General features: G+C 56.8%; 1 protein-coding gene across 1 annotated transcript; it reads left to right on the forward strand.

Moving 5' to 3' along the window:
* Window positions 1-53: 53 nt before the first annotated feature.
* Window positions 54-15,285, forward strand: RELB (RELB proto-oncogene, NF-kB subunit; the record flags this gene model as incomplete). Its single annotated transcript, XM_062640226.1, has 10 exons — window positions 54-129; window positions 2,940-2,993; window positions 3,381-3,763; window positions 4,921-5,078; window positions 6,994-7,085; window positions 7,173-7,304; window positions 8,383-8,487; window positions 13,761-13,976; window positions 14,936-15,004; window positions 15,096-15,285. Coding segments are annotated over exons 1-10 (1,415 nt in total), but the record flags the coding sequence as incomplete, so codon positions are not given.
* Window positions 15,286-20,417: the final 5,132 nt, after the last annotated feature.

Genomic DNA, 20,417 nt, shown 5'->3' on the forward strand with positions numbered 1-20,417 from the left:
CACGCCCACTTGGGAGGGAGGGGTGCGCGGCGCGGTGACGTCATGGAGGCGGCAGCCAATGGCGGCGCTGCCCGCCAGGGGATTTCCAGCTGAGGGGAGCGGAGCCCGGGAACATGGCGGAGGAGGGAGGTGAGGGGGGAACGGGACCGGGGACGGGGATGGGGACCGGGGATGGGGACGGGGATGGGGACGGGGAACGGGAACGGGGAAGGGAACAGGGGAACGGGGACGGAACGGGAACGGGGAAGGGAACGGGGAGGGGGGAACGGGGATGGGAACGGGAACGGGGAACGGGAACAGGGGAACGGGAACGGGGAAGGGAACGGGAACGGGGAACGGGGATGGGAAGGGGAAGGGAACGGGGAGGGGGGAACGGGGATGGGAACGGGGAGGAACGGGGATGGGGAAGGGAACGGGAACGGGATATGTGGGTATCCATGGGGGATATATGTGTCCATAGGGATGTATGTGTGTGTCCATGGGGATATATGCGTGTGTCCATAGGGGATGTACGTGTGTGTCCATAGGGATGTATGTGTGTGTCCATGGGGATGTATGCGTGTGTCCATAGGGATATATGCGTGTGTCCATAGGGATATATGAGTGTGTCCATGGGGATGTATGTGTGTATCTATAGGGATATATGCGTGTGTCCATAGGGATGTATGTGTGTGTCCATAGGGATGTATGTGTGTGTCCATAGGGATGTACGCGTGTGTATCTATAGGGATATATGCGTGTGTCCATAGGGATGTATGTGTGTGTCCATAGGGATGTATGTGTGTGTCCATAGGGATGTATGTGTGTGTCCATAGGGATGTATGTGTGTGTCCATAGGGATGTATGTGTGTGTCCATAGGGATGTATGCGTGTGTCCATAGGGATGTATGCGTGTGTCCATGGGGATGTACGTGTGTGTCCATAGGGATGTACGTGTGTGTCCATGGGGGATGTACGTGTGTGTCCATAGGGATGTACGCGTGTGTCCATAGGGATGTACGCGTGTGTCCATAGGGATGTACGCGTGTGTCCATTGGGATGTACGCGTGTGTCCATTGGGATGTACGCGTGTGTCCATTGGGATGTACGCGTGTGTCCATTGGGATGTACGCGTGTGTCCATTGGGATGTACGCGTGTGTCCATAGGGATGTACGTGTGTGTCCATTGGGATGTATGCGTGTGTCCATAGGGATGTATGCGTGTGTCCATAGGGATGTACGCGTGTGTCCGTAGGGATGTACGCGTGTGTCGATTGGGATGTACGTGTGTGTCCATTGGGATGTACGTGTGTGTCCATAGGGATGTACGTGTGTGTCCATTGGGATGTACGTGTGTGTCCATAGGGATGTACGCGTGTGTCCATAGGGATGTACGCGTGTGTCCATAGGGATGTACGTGTGTGTCCATGGGGATGTACGTGTGTGTCCATTGGGATGTACGTGTGTGTCCATAGGGATGTACGTGTGTGTCCATTGGGATGTACGTGTGTGTCCATTGGGATGTACGTGTGTGTCCATGGGGGATGTACGTGTGTGTCCATGGGGGATGTACGTGTGTGTCCATTGGGATGTACGTGTGTGTCCATTGGGATGTACGTGTGTGTCCATAGGGATGTACGTGTGTGTCCATAGGGATGTATGCGTGTGTCCATTGGGATGTATGCGTGTGTCCATTGGGATGTACGCGTGTGTCCATTGGGATGTACGTGTGTGTCCATAGGGATGTACGTGTGTGTCCATAGGGATGTACGTGTGTGTCCATGGGGATGTACGTGTGTGTCCATAGGGATGTACGTGTGTGTCCATGGGGATGTACGTGTGTGTCCATAGGGATATATGCGTGTGTCCATGGGGATGTACGTGTGTGTCCATAGGGATGTATGTGTGTCTCCATAGGGATGTACGTGTGTGTCCATAGGAATTTATGTGTGTGTCCTTAGGGATATATGTGTGTGTCCATGGGGGATATATGTGTGTGTCCATAGGGATATATGTGTGTGTCCATAGGGATGTATGTGTGTATCCATAGGGGATATATGTGTGTGTCCATAGGCATATATGCGTGTGTCCATAGGGATATAGATGTGTATCCATGGGGGATATATGTGTGTGTCCATGGAGAATGTATGTGTGTGTCCATAGGGATGTATGTGTGTATCTATAGGAATATATGTATGTATCCATTGGGATATATGTGTGTGTCCATAGGGTTGTATGTGTGTGTCCATGGGGGATATATGTGTGTGTCCATGGGGATGTACCTGTGTATCCATAGGGATATATGTGTGTATCCATGGGGGTTGCTGCTGTGTATCCATGGGGGATATATGCACGTATCCATGGGGGATGTTCCCGTGTATCCATGGGGGGATGTTCCCATGTCTTTATTGGGTAACATTCCTGTATATCCATGGATTAACATTCCCATATATCCATGGATTAACCTTCCCATATATCCATGGATTAACATTCCCATGTATCCATGGATTAACATTCCCATGTATCCATGGATTAACCTTCCCATGTATCCATGGATTAACCTTCCCATGTATCCATGGATTAACCTTCCATCTATCCATGGATTAACCTTCCCAAGTATCCATGGATTAACCTTCCCATGTATCCATGGATTAACCTTCCATATATCCATGGATTAACACCCCCATATATCCACGGATTAACCTTCCCATTTATCCATGGATTAACCTTCCCATATATCCATGGATTAACCTTCCCATATATCCATGGATTAACCTTCCCATATATCCATGGATTAACCTTCCCATATATCCATGGATTAACATCCCCATATATCCATGGATTAACATTCCCATATATCCATGGATTAACCTTCCATATATCCATGGATTAACCTTCCCATGTATCCATGGATTAACATTCCCATATATCCACGGATTAACCTTCCCGTGTTCCCATAGTAGCTGCCCTGCAGGATCCCGGCCTGGCCATGGCACACGCTGCTCCTGTCCCTGGTAAACTCCCCCTGATCCCATTGTCCCCCCTGGATCGGGGTGCCCCCAGCTCGGCTCCTGCAGGCTGAGGGTCCCCTCAGGGGGCACCCATGGGTGCGGGTCCCTCCATGGCCTTCCCTTTGCAGATGATTTAGGTGAGTGATTCCCGTCGGCATCCCGGTGTGTGTTGGGGGCTGGAACCGGATCCTGGACCTTCAGGTGATGGGATCCCACCTCCTGCATCCGTAGCTCCCAGGGGGGATCCCCCCCATGGGATGCAGTGGGAGGTCAATGGAATGGGATGGGCTTGCTCAAACCCCCCTGAAGGAGGTGGGAAAGGGGCAGGATCCGCCTGGACCCATCCCCTGGGATCAGGCCCGGCTCAGAGGGGTCCTGCTCGCCCCATAGCGATCATCGAGGAGGTGATGAAGGAGGACGGATTCCAGCCGGATCCAGCCCCGCTCCATCCCAAACCCCCCCCCCGACCCTCGGCCAAGCTGGTGCCCCGCGGCTCCAGCCCCATGGTGGGCACCGTGGGGGCAGGCGGCGCCCCACAGCTCACTCGGAGCCTCAGCAGCCTCTCGCTGGGGGGGGAGCGGAGCCGGTGGATTCCCGGCGCCGGGAATGTGAAGGAGGAGCTGGAGGAGCTGCTGGAGCCGCCCCGGTTGGTGATCACGGAGCAGCCCAAGCAGCGCGGGATGCGCTTCCGCTACGAGTGCGAGGGCCGCTCGGCCGGGAGCATCCTGGGCCAGAGCAGCACCGAGGCCAGCAAGACCCTGCCCGCCATCGAGGTGAGCTGGGATCGCCCGGGATTGGGGTCGGGAGCTTGGGGGAAGCACAGGGAGGGAGAGGGATGTGGGGGAGTCAGCAGGGACCTCACGGACCCACGTCATGGTGGGTCCACGGGGAAACGGCTCTGGGATGGATGGAGGAGGAGGAGGATTTGGGGTGCGGGGTGAGGAGAAGATCAGTGAGGGCCACTGACAGCCCCATTGTGTCCTATGGGAGCGCCCCATTGTGTCCTATGGGAGCGCCCCATTGTGTCCTATGGGAGCGCCCCATTGTGTCCTATGGGGGTTCTCCATTGTGTCCTATGGGAGCTCCTCGTTGTGTCCTATGGGAGCACCCCATTGTGTCCTATGGGGGTTCTCCGTTGTGTCCTAAGGGAGCGCCCCATTGTGTCCTATGGGAACTCCCCATTGTGTCCTATAGGAACTCCTCATTGTGTCCTATGGGAGTTCCCCATTGCGTCCTATGGGAGTGCCCCATTGTGTCCTATGGGGGTTCTCCATTGTGTCCTATGGGAGCTTCCCGTTGTGTCCTATGGGAGCTCCTCATTGTGTCCTATGGGAGCTCCCCATTGTGTCCTATGGGAGCTCCCCATTGTGTCCTATGGGAACTCCCCATTGTGTCCTATAGGAGCTCCCCATTGTGTCCTATGGGAGCTCCCCATTGTGTCCTATGGGAGCTCCCCATTGTGTCCTATGGGAACTCCCCACTGTGTCCTATGGGAGCTCCCCACTGTGTCCTATGGGAGCTCATTGTGTCCTATGGGAACTCCTCATTGTGTCCTATGGGAGCTCCCCACTGCATCCTATGGTAGCTGCAGGTCCAAGGTGGGGGGAACACCCACTGCCTAAAGGGGCTCCAGGGGACTTGAAGAGGGGCTTTGGCCATGGGATGGATGGGATGAGATAATGGGAGCAGGGAGAGGTGGATGGGATGTTGGGATGAAGCTCTTCCCCCCGAGGCTGGTGGGATGCTATGGAGCCGTTGGGATGCTCCATCCCTGGCAGTGCCCAAGGAGCAGCCTGCCCTATGGAAGGCGTCCCCGAGGGTTGGATCCGGGTGCTTCCAGCCCCTTCCCTGGCTCTCCCTTGGGTGCTGCTGGCCCATGGGTGCTGCCCCCACCCCCTGGGTGCCCCATGGCCGGGTTTGGTCCCTGCAGCTCCTGAACTGCGGCGCGATCCCGGAGGTGACGGTGACCGCGTGCCTGGTGTGGAAGGATTGGCCCCACCGCGTGCACCCCCATGGGCTGGTGGGCAAGGACTGCAGCAACGGCCTCTGCCAGGTGGTGCTGAGGCCCCAGAGCAACCCCCGGCACAGGTACCGGCATGGGATGGGGTTGGGATGAGGCTGGGATGGAGGGAGCTGCCTCCAGGAAGGTGGGAAGGGGCAGGATTCCAGGTTGGGATGGGTTGGGATGGAAGGAGCTGCCTCCAGGAGGTGGGAAGGGGGCAGGATTCCAAGTTGGGATGGGTTGGGATGGAAGGAGCTGCCTCCAGGAAGGTGGGAAGGGGCAGGATTCTGAGTTGGGATGTGGTTGGGATGGAAGGAGCTGCCTCTGGGAGGTGGGAAGGGGCAGGATTCCAGGTTGGGATGGGTTGGGATGGAAGGAGCTGCCTCCAGGAAGGTGGGAAGGGGGCAGGATTCCAGGTTGGGATGGGTTGGGATGGAAGGAGCTGCCTCCAGGAGGTGGAAGGGGCAGGATTCTGAGTTGGGATGTGGTTGGGATGGAAGGAGCTGCCTCCAGGAGGTGGGAAGGGGCAGGATTCCAGGTTGGGATGGGTTGGGATGGAAGGAGCTGCCTCCAGGAAGGTGGGAAGGGGGCAGGATTCCAGGTTGGGATGGGTTGGGATGGAAGGAGCTGCCTCCAGGAGGTGGGAAGGGGCAGGATTCTGAGTTGGGATGTGGTTGGGATGGAAGGAGCTGCCTCCAGGAGGTGGGAAGGGGCAGGATTCCAGGTTGGGATGTGGTTGGGATGGAAGGAGCTGCCTCCAGGAGGTGGGAAGGGGCAGGATTCTGAGTTGGGATGTGGTTGGGATGGAAGGAGCTGCCTCCAGGAGGTGGGAAGGGGCAGGATTCCAGGTTGGGATGGGTTGGGATGGAAGGAGCTGCCTCCAGGAGGTGGGAAGGGGCAGGATTCCAGGTTGGGATGGGTTGGGATGGAAGGAGCTGCCTCCAGGAAGGTGGGAAGGGGCAGGATTCCAGGTTGGGAAGGGGTTGCAATGGGTTGGGATGGAAGGATCTGCCTCTGGGAGGGTGGGAGGGGGCAGGATTCTGAGTTGGGATGTGGTTGGGATGGAAGGAGCTGCCTCCAGGAAGGTGGGAAGGGGCAGGATTCCAGGTTGGGATGGGTTTAGGATGGGGCTGGGATGGAAGGAGCCATCTCCAGGAAGTGCAAAGGGGTAGGATTGCAGGTTGGGATGGGGTTGAGATGGATTGGTATGGGTTAGGATGGGGTTGGGATGGGGTTGGGATGGATGGAGTTGGGATGAGTTGGGACAGGGTTGGGATGGGTTGGGACATGGTTGGGATGGTTTGGGATGGGGTTGGGATGGAGTTGGGATGGGGTTGGGATGGGATGGGTAGGGATGGGGTTGGGACAGAGTTGGGATGGGGTTGGGACGGAGTTGGGATGGGTTGGGACGGGGTTGGGATGGGTTGGGACGGGGTTGGGATGGGTTGGGATGGGGTTGGGATGGAGTTGGGATGGGTTGGGATGGGGTTGGGATGGGTTAGGATGGGGTTGGGATGGGTATGGATGGGTTGGGATGGGTTAGGATGGAGTTGGGATGGGTTGGGACAGGGTTGGGATGGCTTAGGATGGGGTTGGGATGGGTTAGGATGGGGTTGGGATGGGTTAGGATGGAGTTGGGATGAGTACGGATGGGTTGGGATGGAGTTGGGATGGGTTAGGATGGGGTTGGGATGGGTATGGATGGGTACGGATGGGTTAGGATGGGGTTGGGATGGGTTAGGATGCGTACAGATGGGTTGGGATGGGTATGGATGGGTTGGGATGGAGTTCAGATGGTTTACGATGGAGTTAGGATGGGTACAGATGGGTTGGGATGGGTATGGATGGGTTAGGATGAGGTTGGGATGGGTTAGGATGGGGTTGGGATGGAGTTCAGATGGGTTACAATGGAGTTGGGATGGGTACGGATTGGTTGTGATGGGTATGGATGGGTTGGGATGGGGCTGGGATGGAAGGAGCCGCTCCATCCCATCTCTGCAGCTTCAGCAACCTGGGCATCCAGTGCGTGAAGAAGAAGGAGATCGAGGCGGCCATCGAGAAGAAGCTCCAGTTGGGAATCGACCCCTTCAAAGGTAGCTCCAGGGGCTCCGTCCGTGTCCCGGTGGGATGAGCCCATCCCCGTGGGGCCACCAACCCCCCCTGTGGTGTCCCCCCCGCAGCCGGAGCGCTCCGGAACCACCAGGAGGTGGACATGAACGTGGTGCGGATCTGCTTCCAGGCTTCCTACCGGGATGCGGCGGGACACACGCGGCACCTCGGGCCCGTGCTCTCTGAGCCCATCTTCGACAAGAGTACGTGGGGAGCGATCCCGATCCGTGGGGGGGATCCCGAGGGGAAGGAGCCCGATCCCGTTCTATGGGGGATTGGGTGGGAAGGGATGATCCCAATGGGAACGTTTCTGATCCCATTCCATGGGGATTGGGTGGGAAGGGATGATCCCGATGGGAACGTTTCTGATCCCATTCCATGGGGTTTGGGGAGGAGGGGATGCTCCCAATGGGAATGTTCCTAGTCCCATTCCATGGGGATTGGGTGGGAAGGGATGATCCCAATGGGAACGTTTCTGATCCCATTCCATGGGGTTTGGGGAGGAGGGGATGCTCCCAATGGGAATGTTCCTAGTCCCATTCCATGGGGATTGGGTGGGAAGGGATGATCCCAATGGGAATGTTCCCAGTCCTGTTCTGTGGGGGATTGGGTGGGAAGGGATGATCCCAATGGGAACGTTTCTGATCCCATTCCATGGGGATTGGGTGGGAAGGGATGATCCCAATGGGAATGTTCCCAGTCCTGTTCTGTGGGGGATTGGGTGGGAAGGGATGATCCCAGTGGGAATGTTTCTGATCCCATTCCATGGGGATTGGGTGGGAAGGGATGATCCCAATGGGAATGTTCCCAGTCCTGTTCTGTGGGGGATTGGGTGGGAAGGGATGATCCCAATGGGAACGTTTCTGATCCCATTCCATGGGGATTGGGTGGGAAGGGATGATCCCAATGGGAATGTTCCCAGTCCTGTTCTGTGGGGGATTGGGTGGGAAGGGATGATCCCAATGAGAACGTTTCTGATCCCATTCTATGGGGGATTGGGTGGGAAGGGATGATCCCAATGGGAATGTTCCCAGTTCCATTCTGTGGGGGATTGGGTGGGAAGGGATGATCCCAATGAGAACGTTTCTGATCCCATTCTATAGGGGATTGGGTGGGAAGGGATGATCCCAATGGGAATGATCCCAGTCCCATTCTATGGGGGATTGGGTGGGACAGGATGATCCCAATGGGAATGTTCCCAGTTCCATTCCATGAGGGCGGGTTGGAAAGGGATGATCCCGATGGGAACGTTCCCGATCCCATTCCATGGTGATCCCATAGAATCCACCAACACGTCGGAGCTGCGGATCTGCCGCATGAACAAGGAGAGCGGGCCCTGCACGGGGGGGGAGGAGCTTTACCTGCTCTGCGACAAGGTCCAGAAAGGTACCGGGATCACACTGGGATTGCACTGGGATTGCACTGGGATTGCACTGGGACTGCACCAGGAGCGCACCGGGACACACTGGGATCACATATGGGTACACTGGGACACACTGGGATAGCATCTGGGTACACTGGGACACACTGGGATCACATCTGGGTACACTGGGATCACATCTGGGTACACTGGGATCGCATCTGGGTACGCTGGGATCACATCTGGGTACACTGGGATCGCATCTGGGTACACTGGGATCGCATCTGGGTACACTGGGATAGCATCTGGGTACACTGGGCACACCCTCACTGGGACGTAATGGGACACACTGGGATCACATTGGGATAACACTGGGATAGCATCTGGGACACACTGGGATCACATCTGGGTACACTGGGCACATCTGGGACACAAGGGATGTGTTGGACACACCAGCATCACACTGGGAGCACACTGGGATCGCATCTGGGACACACGCATCTGGGTACACTGGGATCACATCTGGGTACACTGGGATCGCATCTGGGTACACTGGGACACACTGGGATCACATCTGGGTACACTGGGATCACATCTGGGTACACTGGGATCGCATCTGGGTACACTGGGACACTGGGATAGCATCTGGGTACACTGGGATCACATCTGGGTACACTGGGATCGCATCTGGGTACACTGGGATCGCATCTGGGTACGCTGGGATAGCATCTGGGTACACTGGGATCGCATCTGGGTACACTGGGATTGCACTGGGAGCGCACTGGGATACATCAGGAGCACACACACCCTCACTGGGACGTAATGGGACACACCGGGATCACATTGGGATAACACCTGGATAGACTGGGACACACTGGGGTACACTGGGAACGCAACACGCGCACAACGGGACACAAGGGATGTGTTGGGACACACCAGCATCACACTGGGAGCATGCTGGGACACGCTAGGACACACCAGGATCATACCAGGATCACACTGAGGCACACTGGGATAGCACCAGGACACACTGGGATCACACTGGGACACACCGGGACACAGTGGGATCACACTGGGACACTGGGACACACCGGGATCATACCGGGACACACCGGGATCGCACTGAGGCACACTGGGATCGCACCGGGATAGCACTGGGACAAACTGGGATCACACTGGGACACACCGGGATCACACTGGGACACACCGGGATCACACTGGGACACACCAGGATCACACCCACATCACACCGGGACACACCGGAATCACACTGGGTCACACCGGGATCACACTGGGACACACCGGGATCACACCGGGACACACTGGGATCACACCGGGACACACCGGGATCACACTGGGACACAGCAGGATCACACTGGGATCGCACCGGGACACACCGGGATCGCACCGGGATCACACTGGGATCACACCGGGACACACCGGGATCACACTGGGACACAGCAGGATCACACCGGGATCGCACCGGGACACACCGGGATCGCACCGGGATCACACCGGGATCACACTGGGACACAGCAGGATCACACTGGGATTGCACTGGGACACAGCAGGATCACACTGGGATCACACTGGGACACAGCAGGATCACACTGGGATTGCACTGGGACACACCGGGATCACACCGGGGTTGCACTGGGATCACACCAGGATCACACTGGGACACAGCAGGATCACACTGGGACACACCGGGATCACACCGGGACACACTGGGACACGCCGGGATCGCACGAGGACACACTGGGATCACACTGGGGACACACCGGGGACACACTGGGACACACCGGGATCACACGAGGACACACTGGGATCACACTGGGGACACACCGGGGACACACTGGGACACACTGGGATCACACCCGCATCGCACTGGGATCACACTGGGATCATACCGGGATCACACTGGGACACACCGGGATCACACTGGGAATGCCACCATTCCAGAGGCAGCCTGGGGGGGGGTCACATGGTCCCCATGGAAGGTGGGAATGGGGGGAGCAGTGGTGGGTGCTGAAGGGGATGGAAGATACTGGGATGGGACTGGGTGGGGCCGGGAGGTGGCGCCAACCCCTGGCTCTGGAGCACCCATGGGTGCCTCTGCGGGTGCCATAGGGTGGTCTGGGGGTGCCATAGGGTGGTCTGAGGGTGCCATAGGGTGCTCTGGGGGTGCCGTAGGGTGGTCTGGGGATGCTATAGGGTGGTCTGGGGATGCTATAGGGTGGTCTGGGGATGCTATAGGGTGGTCTGGGGGTGCTATAGGGTGGTCTGGGGATGCTATAGGGTGGTCTGGGGGTGCTATAGGGTGGTCTGGGGATGCTATAGGGTGGTCTGGGGGTGCTATAGGGTGGTCTGGGGATGCTATAGGGTGGTCTGGGGATGCTATAGGGTGGTCTGGGGGTGCCATAGGGTGGTCTGAGGGTGCCGTAGGGTGGTCTGGGGATGCTATAGGGTGGTCTGGGGGTGCTATAGGGTGGTCTGGGGATGCTATAGGGTGGTCTGGGGGTGCTATAGGGTGGTCTGGGGATGCTATAGGGTGGTCTGGGGGTGCTATAGGGTGGTCTGGGGATGCTATAGGGTGGTCTGGGGATGCTATAGGGTGGTCTGGGGGTGCCATAGGGTGGTCTGGGGATGCTATAGGGTGGTCTGGGGGTGCTATAGGGTGGTCTGGGGATGCTATAGGGTGGTCTGGGGATGCTATAGGGTGGTCTGGGGATGCTATAGGGTGGTCTGGGGGTGCTATAGGGTGGTCTGGGGGTGCCATAGGGTGGTCTGGGGGTGCCATAGGGTGGTCTGGGGGTGCCATAGGGTGGTCTGGGGGTGCCATAGGGTGGTCTGGGGATGCTATAGGGTGGTCTGGGGGTGCTATAGAGTGGTCTGGGGATGCTATAGGGTGGTCTGGGGATGCCATAGGGTGGTCTGACGGTGCCATAGGGTGGTCTGGGGGTGCTATAGGGTGGTCTGGGGGTGCCATAGGGTGGTCTGGGGGTGCTATAGAGTGGTCTGGGGATGCTATAGGGTGGTCTGGGGGTGCTATAGAGTGGTCTGGGGATGCTATAGGGTGGTCTGGGGGTGCTATAGAGTGGTCTGGGGATGCTATAGGGTGGTCTGGGGGTGCCATAGAGTGGTTTGGGGGTGCCATAGGGTGGTTTGGGGGTGCCGTAGGGTGGTCTGAGGGTGCCATAGAGTGGTCTGAGGGTGCCATAGGGTGGTCTGAGGGTGCCATAGGGTGGTCTGGGGGTGCCATAGGGTGGTCTGGGGGTGCCGTAGGGTGGTCTGGGGGTGCCGTAGGGTGGTCTGGGGGTGCCATAGAGTGGTCTGGGGGTGCCATAGGGTGGTCTGAGGGTGCCATAGAGTGGTCTGGGGGTGCCATAGAGTGGTCTGAGGGTGCCATAGGGTGGTCTGGAGGTGCCATAGGGTGGTCTGAGGGTGCCATAGGGTGGTCTGGGGGTGCCGTAGGGTGGTCTGGGGGTGCCATAGGGTGCCATAGGGCTCCACTGGGTGCTATTACAGAGGACTTTGCATGGCCACATGGGAGGTGGATGTGTGGGTGCTCTGTAGGATGCTCTAGGACTCTATAGGATGCTCTAGGGCTCCATAGGATGCTCTAGGGCTCTAGGATGCTATGGGGCTCTATAGGATGCTGTAGGTGTCTCTAGGATGCTGTAGGTATGTATAGCTGCTATGGGGCTCCATAGGATGCTATGGGGCGCTATGGGGCGCTGTGGGTCTCCGTCCCTCCCGTGCAGAGGACATCGCGGTGGTGTTCCGCACGGCCACGTGGGAGGTGGATGCTGTAGGATGCTGTAGGATGCTATGGGGCGCTATGGGGCGCTGTGGGTCTCCGTCCCGTGCAGAGGACATCGCGGTGGTGTTCCGCACGGCCACGTGGGAGGTGGATGCTGTAGGTGTCTGTAGGATGCTGTAGGATGCTATAGGATGCTGTAGGATGCTGTAGGATGCTATGGGGCTCCATAGGATGCTATGGGGCGCTGTGGGTCTCTGTCCCGTGCAGAGGACATCGCGGTGGTGTTCCGCACGGCGACGTGGGAGGTGGATGCTGTAGGTCTGTATAGGATGCTGTAGGATGCTGTAGGATGCTATGGGGCGCTATGGGGCGCTGTGGGTCTCCGTCCCGTGCAGAGGACATCGCGGTGGTGTTCCGCACGGCCACGTGGGAGGTGGATGCTGTAGGATGCTGTAGGTGTCTTTAGGATGCTATAGGATGCTGTAGGATGCTGTAGGATGCTATGGGGCGCTATGGGTCGCTGTGGGTCTCCGTCCCGTGCAGAGGACATCGCGGTGGTGTTCCGCACGGCCACGTGGGAGGTGGATGCTGTAGGTGTCTCTAGGATGCTCTAGGATGCTATGGGGCTCCATAGGATGCTATGGGGCGCTGTGGGGTGCTATGGGTCTCCGTCCCGTGCAGAGGACATCGCGGTGGTGTTCCGCACGGCCACGTGGGAGGTGGATGCTGTAGGTGTCTCTAGGATGCTATAGGATGCTGTAGGATGCTGTAGGATGCTATGGGGCTCCATAGGATGCTATGGGGCGCTATGGGGCGCTATGGGTCTCCGTCCCGTGCAGAGGACATCGCGGTGGTGTTCCGCACGGCCACGTGGGAGGTGGATGCTGTAGGATGCTATAGGATGCTGTAGGATGCTGTAGGATGCTATGGGTCGCTGTGGGGCGCTATGGGTCGCTGTGGGTCTCCCTCCCGTGCAGAGGACATCCGCACGGCCACTGGAGGATGCTGTAGGATGCTGTAGGATGCTATGGGGCTCCATAGGATGCTGTAGGATGCTGTAGGACGCTATGGGGCGCTATGGGGCGCTGTGGGTCTCCGTCCGTCCCGTGCAGAGGACATCGCGGTGGTGTTCCGCACGGCCACGTGGGAGGTGGATGCTGTAGGATGCTGTAGGTGTCTCTAGGATGCTATAGGATGCTGTAGGATGCTGTAGGATGCTGTAGGATGCTGTAGGATGCTATGGGGCGCTGTGGGTCTCCGTCCCGTGCAGAGGACATCGCGGTGGTGTTCCGCACGGCCACGTGGGAGGTGGATGCTGTAGGTGTCTCTAGGATGCTGTAGGATGCTATGGGGCTCCATAGGATGCTATGGGGCGCTATGGGTCTCCGTCCCGTGCAGAGGACATCGCGGTGGTGTTCCGCACGGCCACGTGGGAGGTGGATGCTATAGGATGCTGTAGGATGCTGTAGGATGCTGTAGGTCTATATAGGATGCTGTAGGATGCTATGGGTCGCTATGGGTCTCCGTCCCGTGCAGAGGACATCGCGGTGGTGTTCCGCACGGCCACGTGGGAGGCCCGCGCCGACTTCTCGCAGGCCGACGTTCACCGCCAGGTCGCCATCGTGCTCCGGACCCCCCCGTACCGGGAGCTGGAGCTGCAGCGGCCCGTGGAGGTGGAGGTGGTGCTGCAGCGCCTGACGGACAGCGCCTGCAGCCAGGCCTTCACCTTCACCTACCTGCCCCACAGCCACGGTAATGGGGGGGGCGTGATGGGGGGGGATGTGGGGGGATGGGGATGGTGGGGGGGATGGGGGGGAATGGGGGGGGGGGATGGGGATGTGGGGGGTGATGGGGATGTGGGGGGGATAGGGGTGTGGGGGGTGATGGGGATGGTGGGGGGATGGGGGGGATGTGTGGGGGATGGGGATATGGGGGGTGATGGGGATGGTGGGGGGATGGGGATGTGGGGGGTGATGGGGATGTGGGGGGGATGGGGGTGTGGGGGGTGATGGGGATGTGGGGGGGATGGGGATGTGGGGGGAATGGGGATGTGGGGGGGAATGGGGATATGGGGGGGATGGGGATGTGGGGGGGGAATGGGGATGGTGGGGGGGATGGGGGTGTGGGGTGGGATGGGGGGGGAATGGGGATGTGGGGGGGAATGGGGATGTGGGGGGGATGGGGATGTGGGGGGGAATGGGGATGTGGAGGGGATGGGGATATGGGGGTGATGAGGATGGGGGTGTGGGCAGGATGGGGGATAGGGGAGTGATGGGGATGTGGGGGGGATGGGGATGCGGTGTTGGATGGGGGTGGGGGGGATGTGGGGGTAATGGGGCAATGGAATTTTGGGATGGGGGTGATGAGGATATGGGGGGGTGGGATGAGGGGATGGGGAATGGGGGGGAATGGGGACATGGGGGGATGGGGATAGGGTTTGATGGAGATATGGGGGGGATGGGGATGTGGGGGGTGATGGGGGTATGGGGTTATTGTGGGTGTGGGGGGTTGATGGGACAATATGGGGGGGATGGGAATATGGGGTAATGGGGATGGGGGTGATGGGGATATGGGGTAGTGGGGTTATGGTGGGTGATGGGGATACGGGGGTGTTGGAGATGTGGGGAGGATGGGGATGTGGGGAGGAAGATGGGGGTCCCATCCCTCATGGGGTGATGTGGTGCTCCCATCGCTCCCCCCCCCCCCCATAGACGTCTATGGGGTGCAGCAGAAGCGCAAGCGGGGGATGCCGGACGTGCTGGAGGAGCTCTCGGGATCAGGTGGGGTTTGGGGGGGGGGTCACCCCTCCAATGGGTCCCCCCCATGGCCAGGGTTGGGGTCACCCTGTGCCACCCCCCCTTCACCCCATAGATCCATACGGGATCGAAGCCAAGAGGAGGAAGAAGCCCCCGGGATACATGGAGCACTTCACCCCACTGCCTGCGCCCGGTGGGTCCTGGGGGGGGGGGACCCACACATGGGGGGGGGGGCCCATTGACACCTATGGGGGGGGAGTGGGGACAGCGTGGCCTGAGCTGGGGCAGAAGAGCCCCCCCCAAGGGTGGGAGAGGGCCCTGGGGACCCCAAACCCCCTTTTACCCCCCCCCACCCGATGAGCCAGGAGGGGAAAGCTTGTGCTGGACCTGTTCAGCACACAATCACCTTTACATTGGTGCATCCATCGTTGCTTTCACTGCTCCCTTTCATACAGGAAAAGCATTTGAATGGAATCAGTTCAGAGCCTGCTCTCTGCTGCGCAGCAACACTGTCAGCACAGAATGAACAGTGGCATCTGCTCCCACAGCAGAAGAACCAGCAGGGAAAGCTAGTGCTGGGCCTCTTCAGCACACAGGCTGCTTTGCAACGGTGTCACCATCATTGCAGTCTCTCCTCGGTTTCATACCTAAAACTCCATTTGAATCCAAATTCTCAGCTGGTCGCTTTCAGTTGCCCAGCAGCACAGTGAGTACAGCACGAACGTTTGGCTTCTGCTCCCACAGCAGAAGAGCCAGGATTGAAAGCTTGTGCTGGACCTGTTCAGCACACAATCACCTTTACATTGGTGCATCCATCGTTGCTTTCACTGCTCCCTTTCATACAGGAAAAGCATTTGAATGGAATCAGTTCAGAGCCTGCTCTCTGCTGGCAGCAACACAGTCAGCACAGAAAGAACAGTGGCATCTGCTCCCACAGCAGAAGAACCAGCAGGGAAAGCTAGTGCTGGGCCTCTTCAGCACACAGGCTGCTTTGCAACGGTGTCACCATCATTGCAGTCTCTCCTCGGTTTCATACCTAAAACTCCATTTGAATCCAAATTCTCAGCTGGTCGCTTTCAGTTGCCCAGCAGCACAGTGAGTACAGCACGAACGTTTGGCTTCTGCTCCCACAGCAGAAGAGCCAGGATTGAAAGCTTGTGCTGGACCTGTTCAGCACACAATCACCTTTACATTGGTGCATCCATCGTTGCTTTCACTGCTCCCTTTCATACAGGAAAAGCATTTGAATGGAATCAGTTCAGAGCCTGCTCTCTGCTGCGCAGCAACACTGTCAGCACAGAATGAACAGTGGCATCTGCTCCCACAGCAGAAGAACCAGCAGGGAAAGCTAGTGCTGGGCCTCTTCAGCACACAGGCTGCTTTGCAACGGTGTCACCATCATTGCAGTCTCTCCTCGGTTTCATACCTAAAACTCCATTTGAATCCAAATTCTCAGCTGGTCGCTTTCAGTTGCCCAGCAGCACAGTGAGTACAGCACGAACGTTTGGCTTCTGCTCCCACAGCAGAAGAGCCAGGATTGAAAGCTTGTGCTGGACCTGTTCAGCACACAATCACCTTTACATTGGTGCATCCATCGTTGCTTTCACTGCTCCCTTTCATACAGGAAAAGCATTTGAATGGAATCAGTTCAGAGCCTGCTCTCTGCTGCGCAGCAACACTGTCAGCACAGAATGAACAGTGGCATCTGCTCCCACAGCAGAAGAACCAGCAGGGAAAGCTAGTGCTGGGCCTCTTCAGCACACAGGCTGCTTTGCAACGGTGTCACCATCATTGCAGTCTCTCCTCGGTTTCATACCTAAAACTCCATTTGAATCCAAATTCTCAGCTGGTCGCTTTCAGTTGCCCAGCAGCACAGTGAGTACAGCACGAACGTTTGGCTTCTGCTCCCACAGCAGAAGAGCCAGGATTGAAAGCTTGTGCTGGACCTGTTCAGCACACAATCACCTTTACATTGGTGCATCCATCGTTGCTTTCACTGCTCCCTTTCATACAGGAAAAGCATTTGAATGGAATCAGTTCAGAGCCTGCTCTCTGCTGCGCAGCAACACTGTCAGCACAGAATGAACAGTGGCATCTGCTCCCACAGCAGAAGAACCAGCAGGGAAAGCTAGTGCTGGGCCTCTTCAGCACACAGGCTGCTTTGCAACGGTGTCACCATCATTGCAGTCTCTCCTCGGTTTCATACCTAAAACTCCATTTGAATCCAAATTCTCAGCTGGTCGCTTTCAGTTGCCCAGCAGCACAGTGAGTACAGCACGAACGTTTGGCTTCTGCTCCCACAGCAGAAGAGCCAGGATTGAAAGCTTGTGCTGGACCTGTTCAGCACACAATCACCTTTACATTGGTGCATCCATCGTTGCTTTCACTGCTCCCTTTCATACAGGAAAAGCATTTGAATGGAATCAGTTCAGAGCCTGCTCTCTGCTGGCAGCAACACAGTCAGCACAGAAAGAACAGTGGCATCTGCTCCCACAGCAGAAGAACCAGCAGGGAAAGCTAGTGCTGGGCCTCTTCAGCACACAGGCTGCTTTGCAACGGTGTCACCATCATTGCAGTCTCTCCTCGGTTTCATACCTAAAACTCCATTTGAATCCAAATTCTCAGCTGGTCGCTTTCAGTTGCCCAGCAGCACAGTGAGTACAGCACGAACGTTTGGCTTCTGCTCCCACAGCAGAAGAGCCAGGATTGAAAGCTTGTGCTGGACCTGTTCAGCACACAATCACCTTTACATTGGTGCATCCATCGTTGCTTTCACTGCTCCCTTTCATACAGGAAAAGCATTTGAATGGAATCAGTTCAGAGCCTGCTCTCTGCTGCGCAGCAACACTGTCAGCACAGAATGAACAGTGGCATCTGCTCCCACAGCAGAAGAACCAGCAGGGAAAGCTAGTGCTGGGCCTCTTCAGCACACAGGCTGCTTTGCAACGGTGTCACCATCATTGCAGTCTCTCCTCGGTTTCATACCTAAAACTCCATTTGAATCCAAATTCTCAGCTGGTCGCTTTCAGTTGCCCAGCAGCACAGTGAGTACAGCACGAACGTTTGGCTTCTGCTCCCACAGCAGAAGAGCCAGGATTGAAAGCTTGTGCTGGACCTGTTCAGCACACAATCACCTTTACATTGGTGCATCCATCGTTGCTTTCACTGCTCCCTTTCATACAGGAAAAGCATTTGAATGGAATCAGTTCAGAGCCTGCTCTCTGCTGGCAGCAACACAGTCAGCACAGAATGAACAGTGGCATCTGCTCCCACAGCAGAAGAACCAGCAGGGAAAGCTAGTGCTGGGCCTCTTCAGCACACAGGCTGCTTTGCAACGGTGTCACCATCATTGCAGTCTCTCCTCGGTTTCATACCTAAAACTCCATTTGAATCCAAATTCTCAGCTGGTCGCTTTCAGTTGCCCAGCAGCACAGTGAGTACAGCACGAACGTTTGGCTTCTGCTCCCACAGCAGAAGAGCCAGGATTGAAAGCTTGTGCTGGACCTGTTCAGCACACAATCACCTTTACATTGGTGCATCCATCGTTGCTTTCACTGCTCCCTTTCATACAGGAAAAGCATTTGAATGGAATCAGTTCAGAGCCTGCTCTCTGCTGCGCAGCAACACTGTCAGCACAGAATGAACAGTGGCATCTGCTCCCACAGCAGAAGAACCAGCAGGGAAAGCTAGTGCTGGGCCTCTTCAGCACACAGGCTGCTTTGCAACGGTGTCACCATCATTGCAGTCTCTCCTCGGTTTCATACCTAAAACTCCATTTGAATCCAAATTCTCAGCTGGTCGCTTTCAGTTGCCCAGCAGCACAGTGAGTACAGCACGAACGTTTGGCTTCTGCTCCCACAGCAGAAGAGCCAGGATTGAAAGCTTGTGCTGGACCTGTTCAGCACACAATCACCTTTACATTGGTGCATCCATCGTTGCTTTCACTGCTCCCTTTCATACAGGAAAAGCATTTGAATGGAATCAGTTCAGAGCCTGCTCTCTGCTGCGCAGCAACACTGTCAGCACAGAATGAACAGTGGCATCTGCTCCCACAGCAGAAGAACCAGCAGGGAAAGCTAGTGCTGGGCCTCTTCAGCACACAGGCTGCTTTGCAACGGTGTCACCATCATTGCAGTCTCTCCTCGGTTTCATACCTAAAACTCCATTTGAATCCAAATTCTCAGCTGGTCGCTTTCAGTTGCCCAGCAGCACAGTGAGTACAGCACGAACGTTTGGCTTCTGCTCCCACAGCAGAAGAGCCAGGATTGAAAGCTTGTGCTGGACCTGTTCAGCACACAATCACCTTTACATTGGTGCATCCATCGTTGCTTTCACTGCTCCCTTTCATACAGGAAAAGCATTTGAATGGAATCAGTTCAGAGCCTGCTCTCTGCTGGCAGCAACACAGTCAGCACAGAAAGAACAGTGGCATCTGCTCCCACAGCAGAAGAACCAGCAGGGAAAGCTAGTGCTGGGCCTCTTCAGCACACAGGCTGCTTTGCAACGGTGTCACCATCATTGCAGTCTCTCCTCGGTTTCATACCTAAAACTCCATTTGAATCCAAATTCTCAGCTGGTCGCTTTCAGTTGCCCAGCAGCACAGTGAGTACAGCACGAACGTTTGGCTTCTGCTCCCACAGCAGAAGAGCCAGGATTGAAAGCTTGTGCTGGACCTGTTCAGCACACAATCACCTTTACATTGGTGCATCCATCGTTGCTTTCACTGCTCCCTTTCATACAGGAAAAGCATTTGAATGGAATCAGTTCAGAGCCTGCTCTCTGCTGCGCAGCAACACTGTCAGCACAGAATGAACAGTGGCATCTGCTCCCACAGCAGAAGAACCAGCAGGGAAAGCTAGTGCTGGGCCTCTTCAGCACACAGGCTGCTTTGCAACGGTGTCACCATCATTGCAGTCTCTCCTCGGTTTCATACCTAAAACTCCATTTGAATCCAAATTCTCAGCTGGTCGCTTTCAGTTGCCCAGCAGCACAGTGAGTACAGCACGAACGTTTGGCTTCTGCTCCCACAGCAGAAGAGCCAGGATTGAAAGCTTGTGCTGGACCTGTTCAGCACACAATCACCTTTACATTGGTGCATCCATCGTTGCTTTCACTGCTCCCTTTCATACAGGAAAAGCATTTGAATGGAATCAGTTCAGAGCCTGCTCTCTGCTGGCAGCAACACAGTCAGCACAGAAAGAACAGTGGCATCTGCTCCCACAGCAGAAGAACCAGCAGGGAAAGCTAGTGCTGGGCCTCTTCAGCACACAGGCTGCTTTGCAACGGTGTCACCATCATTGCAGTCTCTCCTCGGTTTCATACCTAAAACTCCATTTGAATCCAAATTCTCAGCTGGTCGCTTTCAGCTGCCCAGCAGCACAGTGAGTACAGCACGAACGTTTGGCTTCTGCTCCCACAGCAGATGAGCCAGGAGGGA

Source organism: Pezoporus occidentalis, unplaced genomic scaffold (genome assembly GCF_034315485.1).
Source record: "Pezoporus occidentalis ecotype Australia unplaced genomic scaffold, CSIRO_AGI_Poc_V1 ctg632, whole genome shotgun sequence".
Taxonomy (NCBI): Eukaryota; Metazoa; Chordata; class Aves; order Psittaciformes; family Psittacidae; genus Pezoporus; species Pezoporus occidentalis.